This window comes from Gasterosteus aculeatus, chromosome 2 (assembly GCF_964276395.1).
Source record: "Gasterosteus aculeatus chromosome 2, fGasAcu3.hap1.1, whole genome shotgun sequence".
Taxonomy (NCBI): Eukaryota; Metazoa; Chordata; class Actinopteri; order Perciformes; family Gasterosteidae; genus Gasterosteus; species Gasterosteus aculeatus.
This window is the reverse complement of record NC_135689.1, coordinates 920,020-935,585: the sequence shown is the minus strand read 5'-3', so window position 1 is coordinate 935,585 and position 15,566 is coordinate 920,020. Positions and strand designations below refer to the sequence as shown.

General features: G+C 45.9%; 1 protein-coding gene across 2 annotated transcripts; it reads left to right on the top strand.

Moving 5' to 3' along the window:
• The first annotated feature begins 2,416 nt into the window (after positions 1-2,416).
• On the top strand, positions 2,417-15,043 carry LOC120829717 (uncharacterized). 2 transcript variants are annotated; one of them, XM_078081375.1, is made up of 7 exons: positions 2,519-2,896; positions 10,748-10,898; positions 11,264-11,331; positions 11,429-11,538; positions 12,658-12,749; positions 13,182-13,417; positions 13,484-15,043. In XM_078081375.1, the coding sequence occupies exons 1-7, from the start codon at positions 2,681-2,683 to the stop codon at positions 14,000-14,002; spliced, it is 1,392 nt and encodes a 463-aa protein (XP_077937501.1). In that variant the 5' UTR covers positions 2,519-2,680; the 3' UTR covers positions 14,003-15,043. The 2 variants fall into 2 exon arrangements, with proteins under 2 accessions (XP_040050010.2, XP_077937501.1); XM_040194076.2 differs by having other exon boundaries at positions 2,417-2,896; positions 13,182-15,043.
• The last annotated feature ends 523 nt before the right edge of the window (positions 15,044-15,566 follow it).

Below are 15,566 nucleotides of genomic sequence, written 5' to 3'. Positions count from 1 at the left end.
TCTGTGTCTCTTAATGCTGCTCCTCTGGACCAGAACTCCTCACAGCACCAACTTATAGATCAGCGTCTCTACCCGCCACGCCTACTTCCTGTTAGAGACGGTCTCTGGGTAAAAAGAGGATGGAGCAGGAGTCGGGTCTCGGGTCGAGGGGGGTCGGGGGTCCCAGTGTTCAGGCTTGGTTGTGAAGGTTTGTGATCGTCTCTAAGGAGTGGTCAACTTCCTGTACACATGACATCATCACCGGGCGTGTGCAGCTCTGCAGACAGGTCCAAGAACAGATGATGGCGATGATAATGGGACACGCACACACGCACACACGCACACGCACACAGAGGCCATGTTACACTCACCCTGGTCTGCTCACACGTTGCATAATGTTCGCATTTGGCTCGAGGTTCCCAAACTAATCACACTGAAGAAGGTCCACACCCTCCGCGCACACACACACACACACACACACACACACACACACACACACACACACACACACACTCATCTGTTCGCCATCAGCAGCCTGTCAATGACAACAGGCTCACGAGGGCCGGGTTCGGTGCACTCACCATCGCATGCTAGTCTTATGATGTATAGATTTATGTGTGTGTGTGCAGCTGTGAGGAATGTGGTACTCGCCCCTCGGCCCAGTTTAACAGTCCCAGTATGAGGGGAATTCCAGTTTACTTCTCTTACTTTATTTCTGTGTCTTTTTATTCTTGCACAACAATGACTCTGTTCTGTAGAGATTTTTCATCTGAAGTCCTTAAATTAAACCTCCCAGTGGATCATTGACTTTAATCAATCGCTCCATACTGGTCTCCTCCCAGTCGACTGTGTCCAGAGCAAAATGCAGCACTCATTGATCTCAAAGAACTAAACGTTAGAATCATGTAAAACCTGAGAACATCATCTGTATTGAAGAAGACTTGAGATTAAGACCATAAACTCATGTTTACAATGTTTACTGAGGGAATAAATCCAGAGAGAAGTAGAGTAATTTCCTCATAGACGTTATTAATTAATTAAATAAACCATTGTATCGTTATGCAAAGTGCTTTGGTTGTCTAACGCATGCGTTTTTCGTGTGTGTGTGTGTGTGTGTGTGTGTGTGTGTGTGTGTGTGTGTGTGTGTGTGTGTAAGGTCAGGACACACGTGTACCGGGTCTCCCTGCAGACCGACAACCTGAAGTCATTGTTAGGCAGAAAACGGTGACCGACAGGACTCAGTTTCATGTGTTCACCACCTCGGCTTCCTCCAGCACACACACACACAGACACACACACACACACACACACACACACACAGGAATGTGCCGTGTGGTGAAACGTGAGCCGTACAGCTGGGTGTGCGTAATGATCTGATGCACTTGGCTGAGAGAATGAAAACAGCTCAAAGAAAGCAAGAACATTGTGAGTGTCTGATTGCATCTGTGCCACACACACACACACACACACACAAACACACAAGGTTTGTGCATCGATATCTAAAGCCGATCACACGGATCAATAAGCCCGCCTGAGTGTGTGGCAGCGTGTGAGTGACGGGTGATGTTCATTCTCAGGTGGGTTTAATTCAGCTGGTGATTCTAATTCAAGGAACACATTTCATCATGTGATCAACGTGAGAGAACCAGGTGGTCCAGGTGTGGTCCAGGTGTGGTCCAGGTGTGGTCCAGGTGTGGTCCAGCTGAGCAGCCACCAGACAAGAGAAGGTGTGGAAGAGGGAGAAGAAATAAGACTAAAATGTGGATTCTGACGACGGGTCTTCAACGAGCCGCTTGACCCTCTGAAGCGGATTCAGCCTGCTAGCTAAACTGAGACAGCTAAGCTAAGCTATGCTAAGCTAAGGCAGTGCACACTCACGTCGTAGTCGGTTTACATGAACCACCGAGCGTTCTGGGTTCATGGACGATCCCCTCATGACACATTACATCATCGCACCCACACTGTGACATCACACAGAACCGACCAATGGGAACGGTGGGGTGGGGTCTCAGACAGCGGTTCTTCTTCTGCTGCTGCTCTTCAGAATGGGGGCTGGACTGTGCAGCGCTGCTCTAGTCGTCCCACCGGTCTGGGATCGAACCGTCAACCCTCTGAGGACGACCGTGTCCCCCCACTCACCCACAGTCGCCTGCAGGAGGAGGACGAGGAGGAGGAGGAGGCCTCCTGGGAAATATATTAAATAATACACACATGTTGAACTTCAGCGTGTCTCTTCACACATTGTTGTCTATGATCACTAATCAATGAAATAACTTTATTCAGTAGTGAAACATTTAAATCACTTTGTGTTGTTTCAGCATCTCTGAGAGGAAAACGTGGAGCCAATGAAATAAATGGAAGTAGAAGAAGGGAAATGAGGAGGGGGGAGGGGGGGGAGGACAGAGTATCGAGGGGGGGGTTGTTTTGCGTACCAGTCCGTGCAGTGTGTGAACTGTGTGTGTGTGTGTGTGTGTGTGTGTGGGGGGGAGGATTCTCTCTCTCTTAAAACCGCCTCAGTAACAGAGCGATCAGCAGAGTGAGAGGCGCTGAGGACGAACACACTCGACTCACTCTTAAAGTGGCCTGTTGTACACACACACACACACACACGCACACACACACATACGCACACACGCACACAGACGGCACTCTGGACCCACCACCTCAGGATACACACCCTCAAGACCCTGGTTTTACCGCCATGCACCAGCGGAGCCCCTCGGAGCTCCAGGGGGCCTCCCGGCGAAGGGCTGCTGCCCGGGCCGGGGCCCCTCTCTGGACTTGGCTCCTGCTGGGGTTCCTGGCGCTGCCCGGAGCCCGGAGCTACCTGAGCGAGGAGCAGGAGGAGCTGCTGGTGGAGCTGCACAACCACTACAGAGGACAGGTGTCCCCCAGCGCCTCGGCCATGCTGCCCCTGGTAAGACGTCCTCGTGACGGTGCGTTAGTCAACCGGCAGACGCTGGTGTAATTATGGTAATGTTGTCCTTTAAATGTCAGCTGGCGGCTCCCTCGCTGAACCAAGCTGCAGGAGAAACTCGTTCCATTTTTCTCTGCAGAAGATTTAATCTTTGAACTAATTCCTCACAAGAATGTTTCAGAGAATTTCTCCTGCAATTAATCGGCTTAGTTGAATTTGTTTTTGTTCTTGTTTTAGTCCGAGGGACGTTTTCAAGTCTTAAAGCTGCATTCTGTGTTGTGACCAGCAGGGGGCGACTCCTCTGCTCCCATAGACGTCTATGAGGAAATGACTCTACTTCTCTGTAGTGACCAGCAGGGGGCGACTCCTCTGCTCCCATAGACGTCTATGAGGAAATGACTCTACTTCTCTGCAGTGACCAGCAGGGGGCGACTCCTCTGCTCCCATAGACGTCTATGAGGAAATGACTCTACTTCTCTGCAGTGACCAGCAGGGGGCGACTCCTCTGCTCCCATAGACGTCTATGAGGAAATGACTCTACTTCTCTGTAGTGACCAGCAGGGGGCGACTCCTCTGCTCCCATAGACGTCTATGAGGAAATGACTCTACTTCTCTGTAGTGACCAGCAGGGGGCGACTCCTCTGCTCCCATAGACGTCTATGAGGAAATGACTCTACTTCTCTGTAGTGACCAGCAGGGGGCGACTCCTCTGCTCCCATAGACGTCTATGAGGAAATGACTCTACTTCTCTGTAGTGACCAGCAGGGGGCGACTCCTCTGCTCCCATAGACGTCTATGAGGAAATGACTCTACTTCTCTGTAGTGACCAGCAGGGGGCGACTCCTCTGCTCCCATAGACGTCTATGAGGAAATGACTCTACTTCTCTGTAGTGACCAGCAGGGGGCGACTCCTCTGCTCCCATAGACGTCTATGAGGAAATGACTCTACTTCTCTGTAGTGACCAGCAGGGGGCGACTCCTCTGCTCCCATAGACGTCTATGAGGAAATGACTCTACTTCTCTGTAGTGACCAGCAGGGGGCGACTCCTCTGCTCCCATAGACGTCTATGAGGAAATGACTCTACTTCTCTGTAGTGACCAGCAGGGGGCGACTCCTCTGCTCCCATAGACGTCTATGAGGAAATGACTCTACTTCTCTGTAGTGACCAGCAGGGGGCGTCTCCTCTGCTCCCATAGACGTCTATGAGGAAATGACTCTACTTCTCTGTAGTGACCAGCAGGGGGCGACTCCTCTGCTCCCATAGACGTCTATGAGGAAATGACTCTACTTCTCTGTAGTGACCAGCAGGGGGCGACTCCTCTGCTCCCATAGACGTCTATGAGGAAATGACTCTACTTCTCTCTGGATTTATTCCCTCAGTAAACATTGTAAACATGAGTTCATGGTCTCAGTCTCTAGTTTCAAGTCTTCTTCAACACAACATGATGTTCATTTAGTGACTGATGGTCCATTTAGAGTCAAACAGACCATAAAGCAGGGGACGCTGTAGGGGCGGGGCTAAACAGTGATTGACAGGTCTCAATCAGAGACTTGTATGCTGTCACAGTTGTTTTGAACTTCAAAACATCATTCCACAAACCAATGAGTGATGTCACCATGACGACATCCACTTCCTGGAAGCAGTCCGTGGTTAAATTGTAATTTACAACTAATGGATAATTGAAATGTTTCAGAGCAACAAACAAGAGGGAAAAAACTATTGGTTTGAATTGTTAAAAAGCTGATACATATTTACCTAAAAGTCTAAACACAGCGTTGACCTTCAAAGAAGTTGGTCTTCACAAGGTCAACGGTAATTATTACAAACATTGAATGGATGAGTCAGAAGCATCTGCTGCCAGAAGAGAAAGCAGATTTTCTGCATCCGGGACTCAGCACACATTTTTGCAGTTTTCAATTTAATGGTAGAAGTTTGGAGTGAAGGTCACAGACTCGTCTTTATTCTCGGAAACAGGATCCGCATCGAGTCTCACTAATCTGATTCTGCAGCCCTGCATAATGAACATGGAGCTTTGTGGAGATACACTGAATTCTTCTGCAGGGACAGGCCGGCCCTTCAGCTTACAAACGCCTGAAGGCATCGTAGATATGAAGCTATTCACCTTTGTCATTTTCTACTTTGAACTGCCACACAAAGACAAATCATAAATAACATTCATCTTTGAAGGCTTTTAGGGGAATGGTCCCTCGCAGTTTGAAGCAATCAGTATGTGAGTGTTACGGGACAACAAAAAACAAAAAGGAAGAAAACCTAGAGGGAAGTCCAGGAGTTAAATGGTTCATGGGCACACATCAATTGAGCGAGAGAGTGGACCTGTAGCACAAATGATTAACCAGTTATTAGCACAAGAGCTAACCAGATAGCACAAGTTATTAACCAGTTAACAGTACAAGAGCTAACCCAATAGCACAAATAATTAACCAGTTATTAGCACAAGAGCTAACTAGATAGCACAAGTTATTAACCAGTTAACAGTACAAGAGCTAACCCAATAGCACAAATAATTAACCAGTTATTAGCACAAGAGCTAACCAGATAGCACAAGTTATTAACCAGTTAACAGTACAAGAGCTAACCCAATAGCACAAATAATTAACCAGTTATTAGCACAAGAGCTAACCCAATAGCACAAATAATTAACCAGTTATTAGCACAAGAGCTAACCAGGTAGCACAAATAATTAACCAGTTATTAGCACAAGAGCTAACCCGATAGCACAAACGATTAACCAGTTAGCACAAGAGCTAACCCAACAAAGAAAAACGGCTAATTTGGTGGTACGAAATTTGAAAAGTTACATCATTGGATTATATCATTGGATTTAGTATCTGAAGATTCATCATTAGTACAGATTTTAAGTTAAATATCCTGTTTATGCCGCTTTCAAATTACAATTTGTGACATGTTATCACTCCTACATTTTAACACATGAGTTCTTTTAAAATAATAAAAGGTTTCTTTTTTACTTTTAGCTTCTACCTTCCAAACAAACAGCTTAGATGTAGTAATATTCTTAATACTAATACGCACTAGAACTGCATTTAGGAGTTTATATTCTCAAGGGGAAAACTAAGCCAAACAGAAATGAAGCTTTCATGGCATTGTTGCTGCCTCTGGAGGCGTCCCGGTCAGTTCTAATCGTCTCCAGCTGTGAGGCCCCTGGCTGTTTTAAAGTAGGAAGATGGTGCGTGTGTCTGAGGGAGGAGGTCTGGGTCTGATATATGGTGCAGGAGGAGGGTGGAGGAAGAAGGAACGGAGGGGGGAAGGAAAGGAGACAAGGGGAGACAAAACACAGGAAAACGGATTGTTAAATGCACATTGGTCCCGTGTTTCTGAGTCAGAACATCATCACTAATCATGTGATCTCTGGAGCGGCTTGTTGTAATTATCTGGCTTTGTTTCTGGTTGCTTCTTCTTCTCATGTTCCCGCGCCGCCTTTCGTGGACACGCCTGTCCCGAATATTAAGAATTATAATTTATTGTTTATTTTAACGCTCCAGTAAAAGCGCACTGAAGCTCTTTTTGTAGACATACTGGCGGCTCCATGAGGCTTTAAGACTCATTATTGACCAAACAACTATAAGCAATGAGAAAAATGTACACATTGAACAGATCAAACTGTTCAGACCCATCAAACCCATCACATATGAAGGGTTTGGTTTACTGAAGTGACCATAAACAACTGTCGAGACCAGCTGAAGCCTCATGTGGTGAAGCTGCATCTTCTCTCGTGTCCACCAGGGGAACCGTCATCTGCTCCTAAAACAACTACATTACTCCAGATATCATCCACGAGGTGGCGTCACCATGACAACGTCCACTTTCTCTCATATAGAAAGGATCACGTCACCGTGTCACATTGGGGTCGATGCCATGCTACATGGGCCGCGTCTTCGCTTAGTGTGAACGTGTGAATGAAGGGGCAGCGGCTCACTTGGGGAAGTCGTCACAACCTCGCTGAGGGTTTCTGTTGGTCAGGCCACTGACCTGAGAACAGGTGCCGGTCAGAACTAATTCATGGGGGGGGGCTTGTTGTTGGTTAAGTCAGGGGACCAGAGAGAAGGCTTAACTCTTCATGGAGGTGCAGTGATGGATTTCATAGTCGGTTTGGACCTGAATGCCTCCCCACATGCGTTCTAAGATTGTTTTAACTTTTAATTAATCACAGTTTGGGAGCAGCTGCCTCCCTTCTGCTCTCAGTGAAGACACCTTGTCCAGGACACCTGGGATCCTGAAGGAGATGATTAAACCGGATTCAACTATAATCTGAACCTTTAAGTGGTTTATAATTCCTCACAGGGCAGAGATAAGAATTTCAACATCCAGAGAGCCTCCTCCCATTAGAAGTAGAGTAATTTCCTCATAGACGTCTATGGGAGCAGAGGAGTCGCCCCCTGCTGGTCACTACAGAGAAGTAGAGTCATTTCCTCATAGACGTCTATGGGAGCAGAGGAGTCGCCCCCTGCTGGTCACTACAGAGAAGTAGAGTCATTTCCTCATAGACGTCTATGGGAGCAGAGGAGTCGCCCCCTGCTGGTCACTACAGAGAAGTAGAGTCATTTCCTCATAGACGTCTATGGGAGCAGAGGAGTCGCCCCCTGCTGGTCACTGCACAGAATGCAGCTTAACACATGAAGCCTGAATGGGTTGTTTAAATACTTCATCAGTGGACGTCTCCTCGTACCCGGATCAGATCGCCTTTCTCTCTCTCTCTCTCTTTTTATTTGGAGAACCTCAAAACCTGAGAGAAAACATGCTGAGTAAATAGCAGGCGGGTGTTTCCCTCGATTGGATCATCCTGGGGGACAGGGAGGGAGAGGAGGCGCTTGGCGGAGCAACAGATGAGGTCGACGAAGAACACATTGTTTTTATAGAGAAAGAAAAAATGGAAAATTAAATGACATTACATTTCCATTTTCATATATTTCTTTCAGCTGGAGACAAGCAGGAGGGAGGATCTAGAACGCATATGGAAAACTCAAGGAATTATCTTTGGGCCGCAGGACAATATTTAATTACTATTCCCCCCGTCTACCGCGGTCCGAGATCAGCAGTATCTAACAGCTGATCGATCGAATGAATCCATATCATTTTCTCGTAGACTTCTACAGGACGGGAGGAGTCGCCCCCGGTGGTCAGAAAGGCTGCCGTCCAGTCAGCCCGCAACACTGATCGCTATGGCAACAGCAGTACACACAGTGTGTGTGTGCGTTAGTACACAAACATGTGGATGAGAGTCATAACAGGGATCAGATGTTGAGAGAGACAGGAATGTGAGGAGACCCCTGACTATTGTTGTCATCGCCGGACAATAGACGCTCACACACACACGCACACACACACACACACACACGCACACACACACGCACACACACACACACACACACGCACACACACACGCACACACACACACACACACACACGCACACACACACGCACACACACACACACACACACACGCACACACACACGCACACACACACACACACACACACGCACGCACACACGCACACACACACGCACACACACACGCACACACACACACACACACGCACACACACACGCACTCACACACGCACTCACACACACACACACGTTCATCAGCAATTTAGCAACAACGACACAAACCACAAAATGGACACATATGTAAATCTCTGCTGTCTCATCTGAAAAAATAGCAACAAAATAACTTAAATGATAAGTTTGGTTATTTTTTTATATTCTTACCGTCAACAAAAGCAAGACGTGAGTTTGTCTTTGAATACAGTCCGGCTTCCTGTCCGGGGCCCGTTGGTTCCTACCAAAGAACTACCAAAACCAACGCTGTTGGGACTATTTTCAGCGGCGGATGAATCCACACGTGTTCATGTGTTCATATGTGTGAATAAGGTCAAGCGACTTCAGGTCTGAAATCATAAAACCATTATAATCTTTGCTCAGGTTTCTACCGGCCATCATCCAACATCAGCCAGTTTTATTTATCTGTATTTGTGCTTTTTATTATCATTTGCTGCTTTGTGTGTCATTTTTATCAGCAGATGAAATGTATTTTTTTTTACGAAGTAAACTATGACGATGTTTATTAAACATGACTTCATTTAAAAGCAGTAATTTAACCCCTCAGAGTCTCTGCTCGGCGGTTCGTTGTGGTGTGAAATGTGTTTTCTCGGCAGCGGTGGGAGATGGTTGAACAGGACGTTTGTTAGACGCTAGCAGGTATGAGGTGCAACACATACAAGTCACGCGTCCAAGCGCTCCTTCTACAGTTGTGCGTTACATAGTTATAATAGTCTACATAGTTACATAGTCTAAGGTGACACAGATCTGTGCCCCCCTCCCCTGGGGAGGGTCTGGGATCAGCTCCCACTGGTCACAGTCCACATCACACACTGTCCTGGGTCACGATCGGAGGAGATGGAAGACTTTGTTTACAATAAAACTTTACAAAATGAATTCCTTGAGAAAAGATCCTGATCACCTGTTTGTCCCGGAGCAGCGTGTGTCAATTCAAAAGGTCATGATCTTTGTGCACATTCACAGGATACTTTTTTAACTTTCTCAACAAAATGTTTGGACTCAGTAACAGAAGCAACGAGATCAACAGCTCAAATGAGGGTTTTATTAGTGTGTGTAAATGGACTGAATCCTTCTGTGAGAGTAGCTGACTCGTGGTCCAGCTCATGGAGAGGGAGTTAAATACGTACCTCAGACCGGTGCTGGGAGAGAGGTCACAGGTCAAAGGTCAGGATTGACAGGTGGGACACGAGGACGTCGTCTCAAGGGAATAAACTGTCACACATACGTATGGAGAGAAAACATGACGACTTCATGCCTGACTCGGGGTCAAACATGTGAATTTAAATGTTCTGCTTCTTCCTCGGTTATATGAGATGTCACGTTATATTCTTTCCAACTAGAGGCTGTTATTGACCCGGTCTCGTAAAACGTGTGTGTGTGTGTGTGTGTTTCACAACATGATGTCATTCCCGACCAAAAAACAAGGATCTCTGTGGCCGTTGTGAAGGTTGTCGTTCGATGACGTCAGGAAACACTCCTTTAGTTTACAAAGAGTGCTCCACTTAGTCCCGCCCCTACCGTGCTGTGATTGGCTAGAGCTCATTGGCTTCAATGTTTGGCTCTTTTTGTCTAGCAGGCTTTTTAACCAAAAAGCAGTTTATTTGAACACAAACTGGGATCTTTGTACCTAGCAGGGCGCATTTTATAGTACCCAGAAAACAAGTGTAGCGTGGCAGTTCAATGAGCAAGCTAGCGTTCTAAGTAGCTAGTTGCTGAATGAGTACAATTGAATATCTTAACACATCATCCACATAATCTTGGGTCTTTGTAGGAGAGGACACAGATAGCACACAAGGTTGATGGAATTAGTAAGCTAACTGGCTAACTGACCAGTTGCTGAATAACATAAATGAAACAACTTAATAGTTTATCCGTAAACATTTCATAGATTAGGAAAGCACGCTGATATCGTCAGCATAGCATTAAAGGGCCGAGGAATTAGAAAGCTAGCTGGCTAACTAGCCAGTCACTAAATAAGATAAATAAGTAACTAATGTTTCATCCACATACCCTTGTATCGACGTAGGAAAGAACATTGTGATCTTCAGTGTACCATTAAAGCACGGTGGAATTAATTAGCAAGCTGGCTAGCTAACGTCATTAAGCGAAATTAAACGTCATACCGAACTCTTATTCAAAGCTCATCTGCCGATCACAGCAGAGAATTACTCTCAGTTCTAACCAATCACAGTTCAGTAGCTCTGGAGTCTGAATTCCATTCCACTAAACTTGAAGCATTGGTTCTCTGCAGCGATGGGACCCGAGCCTGAAGATCATCGCCGAGGGCTACGCCGCCAAATGCATCTGGAACCACAACCCGGAGCTGGAGGACACCGGGGAGAACCTGTTCGTCGGCACCGGGCCTCTGGACCTCCGGGAGGCTCTGGAGAAATGGTTTCTGGGTGAGCTTCTTTATCCGTTTGTAGAACCAAATATCTGACCTGCTGGTCCACCATCACAAGGAGAAGAGCGGGCCCCAAATGTTCTTCTGGTTCTTTAGCGTGCCGATATCGTCAAGAGTTTTACAATCGTACTGAATTTATTTGATTTGATAGTCGTGTATTGATTAAATGCAAATGTTGATACAACTCTGACTATTTAATGTATCAATAATAATAATCCAATGGTGCAAGAAATATGTAATTGTGAAGAGGTGAATCCATTGATAAAACATTTTGCATAATAAGTGCTTTTACTTTTAAGTTATATTTATTGGTATTGTCAGTAAAATGTATATATACATACATAATGTACTATATTCCTGTAGAACGTCAGAACTTTGACTTCCAAAACAACACCTGTGATGAAGACCAGATGTGTGGACACTATACACAGGTCAGATACAAATATATTGGCATATGAAATTATATACACATTTGTATGTGTGTATCTAAGCTGTGTGTGTGTGTGTGTGTGTGTGTGTGCGTTACAGATGGTGTGGGCAGACACACACAGAGTCGGCTGTGCCTTCCATCTCTGTAACAACATGGAGGGTTTAGACTGGGAGAGAGCCTCCTTCCTGGTCTGCAACTACTACCCAGCGTCAGTACTACTACTACTTCTACCACCACCACAGTACTACTACTACTACTACTACCCAGCATCAGTACTACTACTACTTCTACTATTACTTCTACCACCACCACAGTACTACAACTAATACTACTGTCCAGCATCAGTACTACTACTACTTCTACTATTACTTCTACCACCACCACAGTACTACAACTAATACTACTACCCAGCATCAGTACTACTACTACTTCTACTATTACTTCTACCACCACCACAGTACTACTGATAATACTACTACCCAGCATCAGTACCACTACTACTTCTACCACCACTACAGTACTACTACTAATACTACTACCCAGCGTCAGTACTACTACTACTTCTACTACCACTACAGTACTACTGATAATACTACTACCCAGCATCAGTACTACTACTTCTACCACCACCACAGTACTACAACTAATACTACTACCCAGCATCAGTACTACTACTACTTCTACTATTACTTCTACCACCACCACAGTACTACTACTACCCAGCATCAGTACTACTTCTACTATTACTTCTACCACCACCACAGTACTACTACTAATACTACTACCCAGCATCAGTACTACTACTACTTCTACTATTACTTCTACCACCACCACAGTACTACAACTAATACTACTATCCAGCATCAGTACTACTACTACTTCTACTATTACTTCTACCACCACCACAGTACTACAACTAATACTACTACCCAGCATCAGTACTACTACTACTTCTACTATTACTTCTACCACCACCACAGTACTACTGATAATACTACTACCCAGCATCAGTGCCACTACTACTTCTACCACCACTACAGTACTACTACTAATACTACTACCCAGCGTCAGTACTACTACTACTTCTACTACCACTACAGTACTACTGATAATACTACTACCCAGCATCAGTACTACTACTACTTCTACCACCACTACAGTACTACTGATAATACTACTACCATTAAGAGGAGCATTTATTGAATTAAAGAGTATGTTGACATCTACTCTTTATACTTAGTATTCTATGACGTATGAAGTAATACAAAGATAAATCATGAACTACAATAAAGTATGTGTACTGTACTGTCTCTTTAAATGTCCTCAGAGGGAACTACGATGAACAGCGGCCATTTGTTGAAGGTGAATGGTGCTCCAGATGTCCTGACAACTTCCAGAAGTGTGAAAACAACCTATGTGGTATGACTTTTTGAGATGTTCTGCTTCTGCACGTTTCATCTCCAGACTGACCAGCTCAGTTTAGTCCTTATCCTCTGAGAACCAGCCTCAGTTTAGTCCTGATCATCTTAAGAACTAGTCTCAGTTTAGTCCTGATTATCTTAACAACCAGTCTTAGTTTAGTCCTGTTCCCCGGAGAACTAGTCTCAGTTTAGTCCTCATCATATTAAGAACTAGTCTCAGTTTAGTCCTGATCATCTTAAGAACCAGCCTCAGTTTAGTCCTGATCCTCTGAGAACTAGTCTCAGTTTAGTCCTGATCTTCTTAAGAACCAGTCTCAGTTTAGTCCTGATCCTCTATAGTATAGTAAGTGTAAATGTTCTACATAGTTAGATGTTTCGATTGATCTGATGACGTTTCTCAACTTACTATCTTGTGTTGTTGGTTGTGTAGTTGCTGACACGATGGAGGATGATGATGATGAAGCAGAAGATGTGGATGAGGAGGAGGGGGCAGTTCCTCCTCTAGGAACGTCTGGCCCCTCCCTCCAGCCTGAAGGGGAGAAGGACCAGGAGGCAGTTGTTCCTCCTTCAGGAACAACTGGCCCCTCCATCCAGCCTGAAGGGGAGAAGGACCAGGAGGGAACAACTGGCCCCTCCATCCAGCCTGAAGGGGAGAAGGACCAGGAGGCAGTTGTTCCTCCTTCAGGAACAACTGGCCCCTCCATCCAGCCTGAAGGGGAGAAGGACCAGGAGGGAACAACTGGCCCCTCCATCCAGCCTGAAGGGGAGAAGGACCAGGAGGCAGTTGTTCCTCCTCCAGGAACAAATGGCCCCTCCATCCAGCCTGAAGGGGAGAAGGAGCTGGAGGCAGTTGTTCCTCCTCCAGCAACATCTGGCCCCTCCCTCCAGCCTGAAGGGAAGGATGTCGGCCCTAATGTCCACCCTCCCACCATCACTCCTACCAGTACTCCCAGTAACAGCACCATCATAGCAGAAGGGGACTCAGACGACCTCCAACCACCTGCCACACCCGCCCCAGGCACCCAGCCCCCAGAGTTCCATCCTACTCCAGAGGAGAAGGAGAACAAGGGTGCTGACAAGATAGTGGAAGTGAAGAAAAAAGTTCCTTTCAAAGAGAAGGCGGTAAAAGAGGAGCGAGACGGAAAGCGTAACTTATCCCACAGCCAGGAGGCGAGCATGAGCGCTGCTTCCGCCTCCTCACCTCCTCTGCTGTTAGCCTGTCTGACTGGGCTCCTCACTCTGAGGCTGTGAGGAGCCCGAGGAGGAGGAGGGGGACACAACGCCTTATTAACCCCGCCCACGTGATGACAAACACCTATCCCGGCTCCTCCCCCTTGTCGGAGGTGTATGGGTCAATTAATAATTCACACCCATCACAAAATCAGCTGCCATAATCCCAACATCTGCCCGTGGATCTGGGTGGAGAAGACGGAACGTTTCATGAAGATGTTTCTGTGTCTCCAAAGGAAACTTTGGTATTTTTAACCCGTTGTCTGAACTGAAGGAGAAGGCTGCGGCTTCTGAACGTGCGTCCGCTCGAGGAGTTTGTGGTCTGACGGACGCAGATCGCTATCACGACTCCACAAACTCGATATAAAACGTTTTTTCTTTTTATCGTAACCTTGGTCTTATAAAAACCGGCACTAACGACAGATTAAAAACAGCGGAACGAATCGGTTCCACCAGCAAAGGGTTTGATCCCTGTTGGAACGTGACCTCTGAAAGCGAGCGGGCGAATGGAGGCGGAGCCTCTGTGAATAAACAGATTCATCCCACGTGTTCAGGGAAGTGAGTCTGTTGTCATGACGACCCCGCTGCTGCTCCTCCTCCTCCTCCTCCTCCTCTTATATCCGCTGTGCATCATTTACCCCTCAGACTGGAGTCACATGACCTCTGCTCGGCCGGAGACGCAGGAAGTGACGGCGTCCACGAGGAGCACGGACTGCAGTAAATGTTTGTACCTACGATCAATACGGAAATAAAACACGCTCCTTCTTTTGAGCCTTCAACTGATGTCTCTTCATTTAATACTGATGAAGTAACTAATACTGCAGGATAGAAGTACTCAGGTATTTGTTGAACTAAAAGTACCACTACTACAGTGTAGAAGTACTCAGTTACAAGTAAAACTTAGTTACGGAAGTAATAGTGCATAAATATTACAATACTTTGGAAGTTGGAAGTAGCACAAGAATGATACTCAATGTCTGAATACTTTGATATGATTCTATAGTTGTACATATTGATGTATCAAGTTAATCATTATGAACAATAAACAATACATGATCATCACTTATTGGTTGATAGTACTTGGTTTTAATCATCGGAATCTGCAAAGCGACTCAGATAAATGAAGTAGAAGTATAAAGAAGGATGATAAGGAAATACTCAAGTACCTCATAACTGTAGGTAAATACCGTGAAGTTGCTCCAATAATCTGATGAAAACGTCACATCAATAAACATGTGGATCCTTTCTATTTAATCACCGTGTTCACCAGTTATGTGACTTTATGTAACGGCTGCAGGTCGTCTGAACAGAGGAAGACGCTTCACCACTATGTGAAGAAGATGATGACGATGGTGGAGACGAAGAGGGAGAAGAGTGTAGAGTGTGTAGAGTGTAGAGAGTGTAGAGAGAGTGTAGAGAGTGTAGAGTGTGTAGAGTGTGTAGAGTGTGTAGAGTGTAGAGAGAGTGTAGAGAGAGTGTAGAGAGAGTGTATAGTGTGTAGAGAGAGTGTAGAGAGAGTGTATAGTGTGTAGAGAGAGTGTAGAGAGTGTAGAGAGAGTGTAGAGAGAGTGTAGAGAGAGTGTAG

Bases quoted from the DNA above. Each gene is read 5' to 3' on its own strand.
- LOC120829717 (XM_040194076.2), top strand. From the start codon at position 2,681: ATGCACCAGCGGAGCCCCTCGGAGCTCCAGGGGGCCTCCCGGCGAAGG. The intron at 11,539-12,657 runs GTCAGTACTACT...AAATGTCCTCAG, and splicing joins GTCTGCAACTACTACCCAGC to AGGGAACTACGATGAACAGC. The intron at 12,750-13,181 runs GTATGACTTTTT...TTGGTTGTGTAG, and splicing joins GTGTGAAAACAACCTATGTG to TTGCTGACACGATGGAGGAT.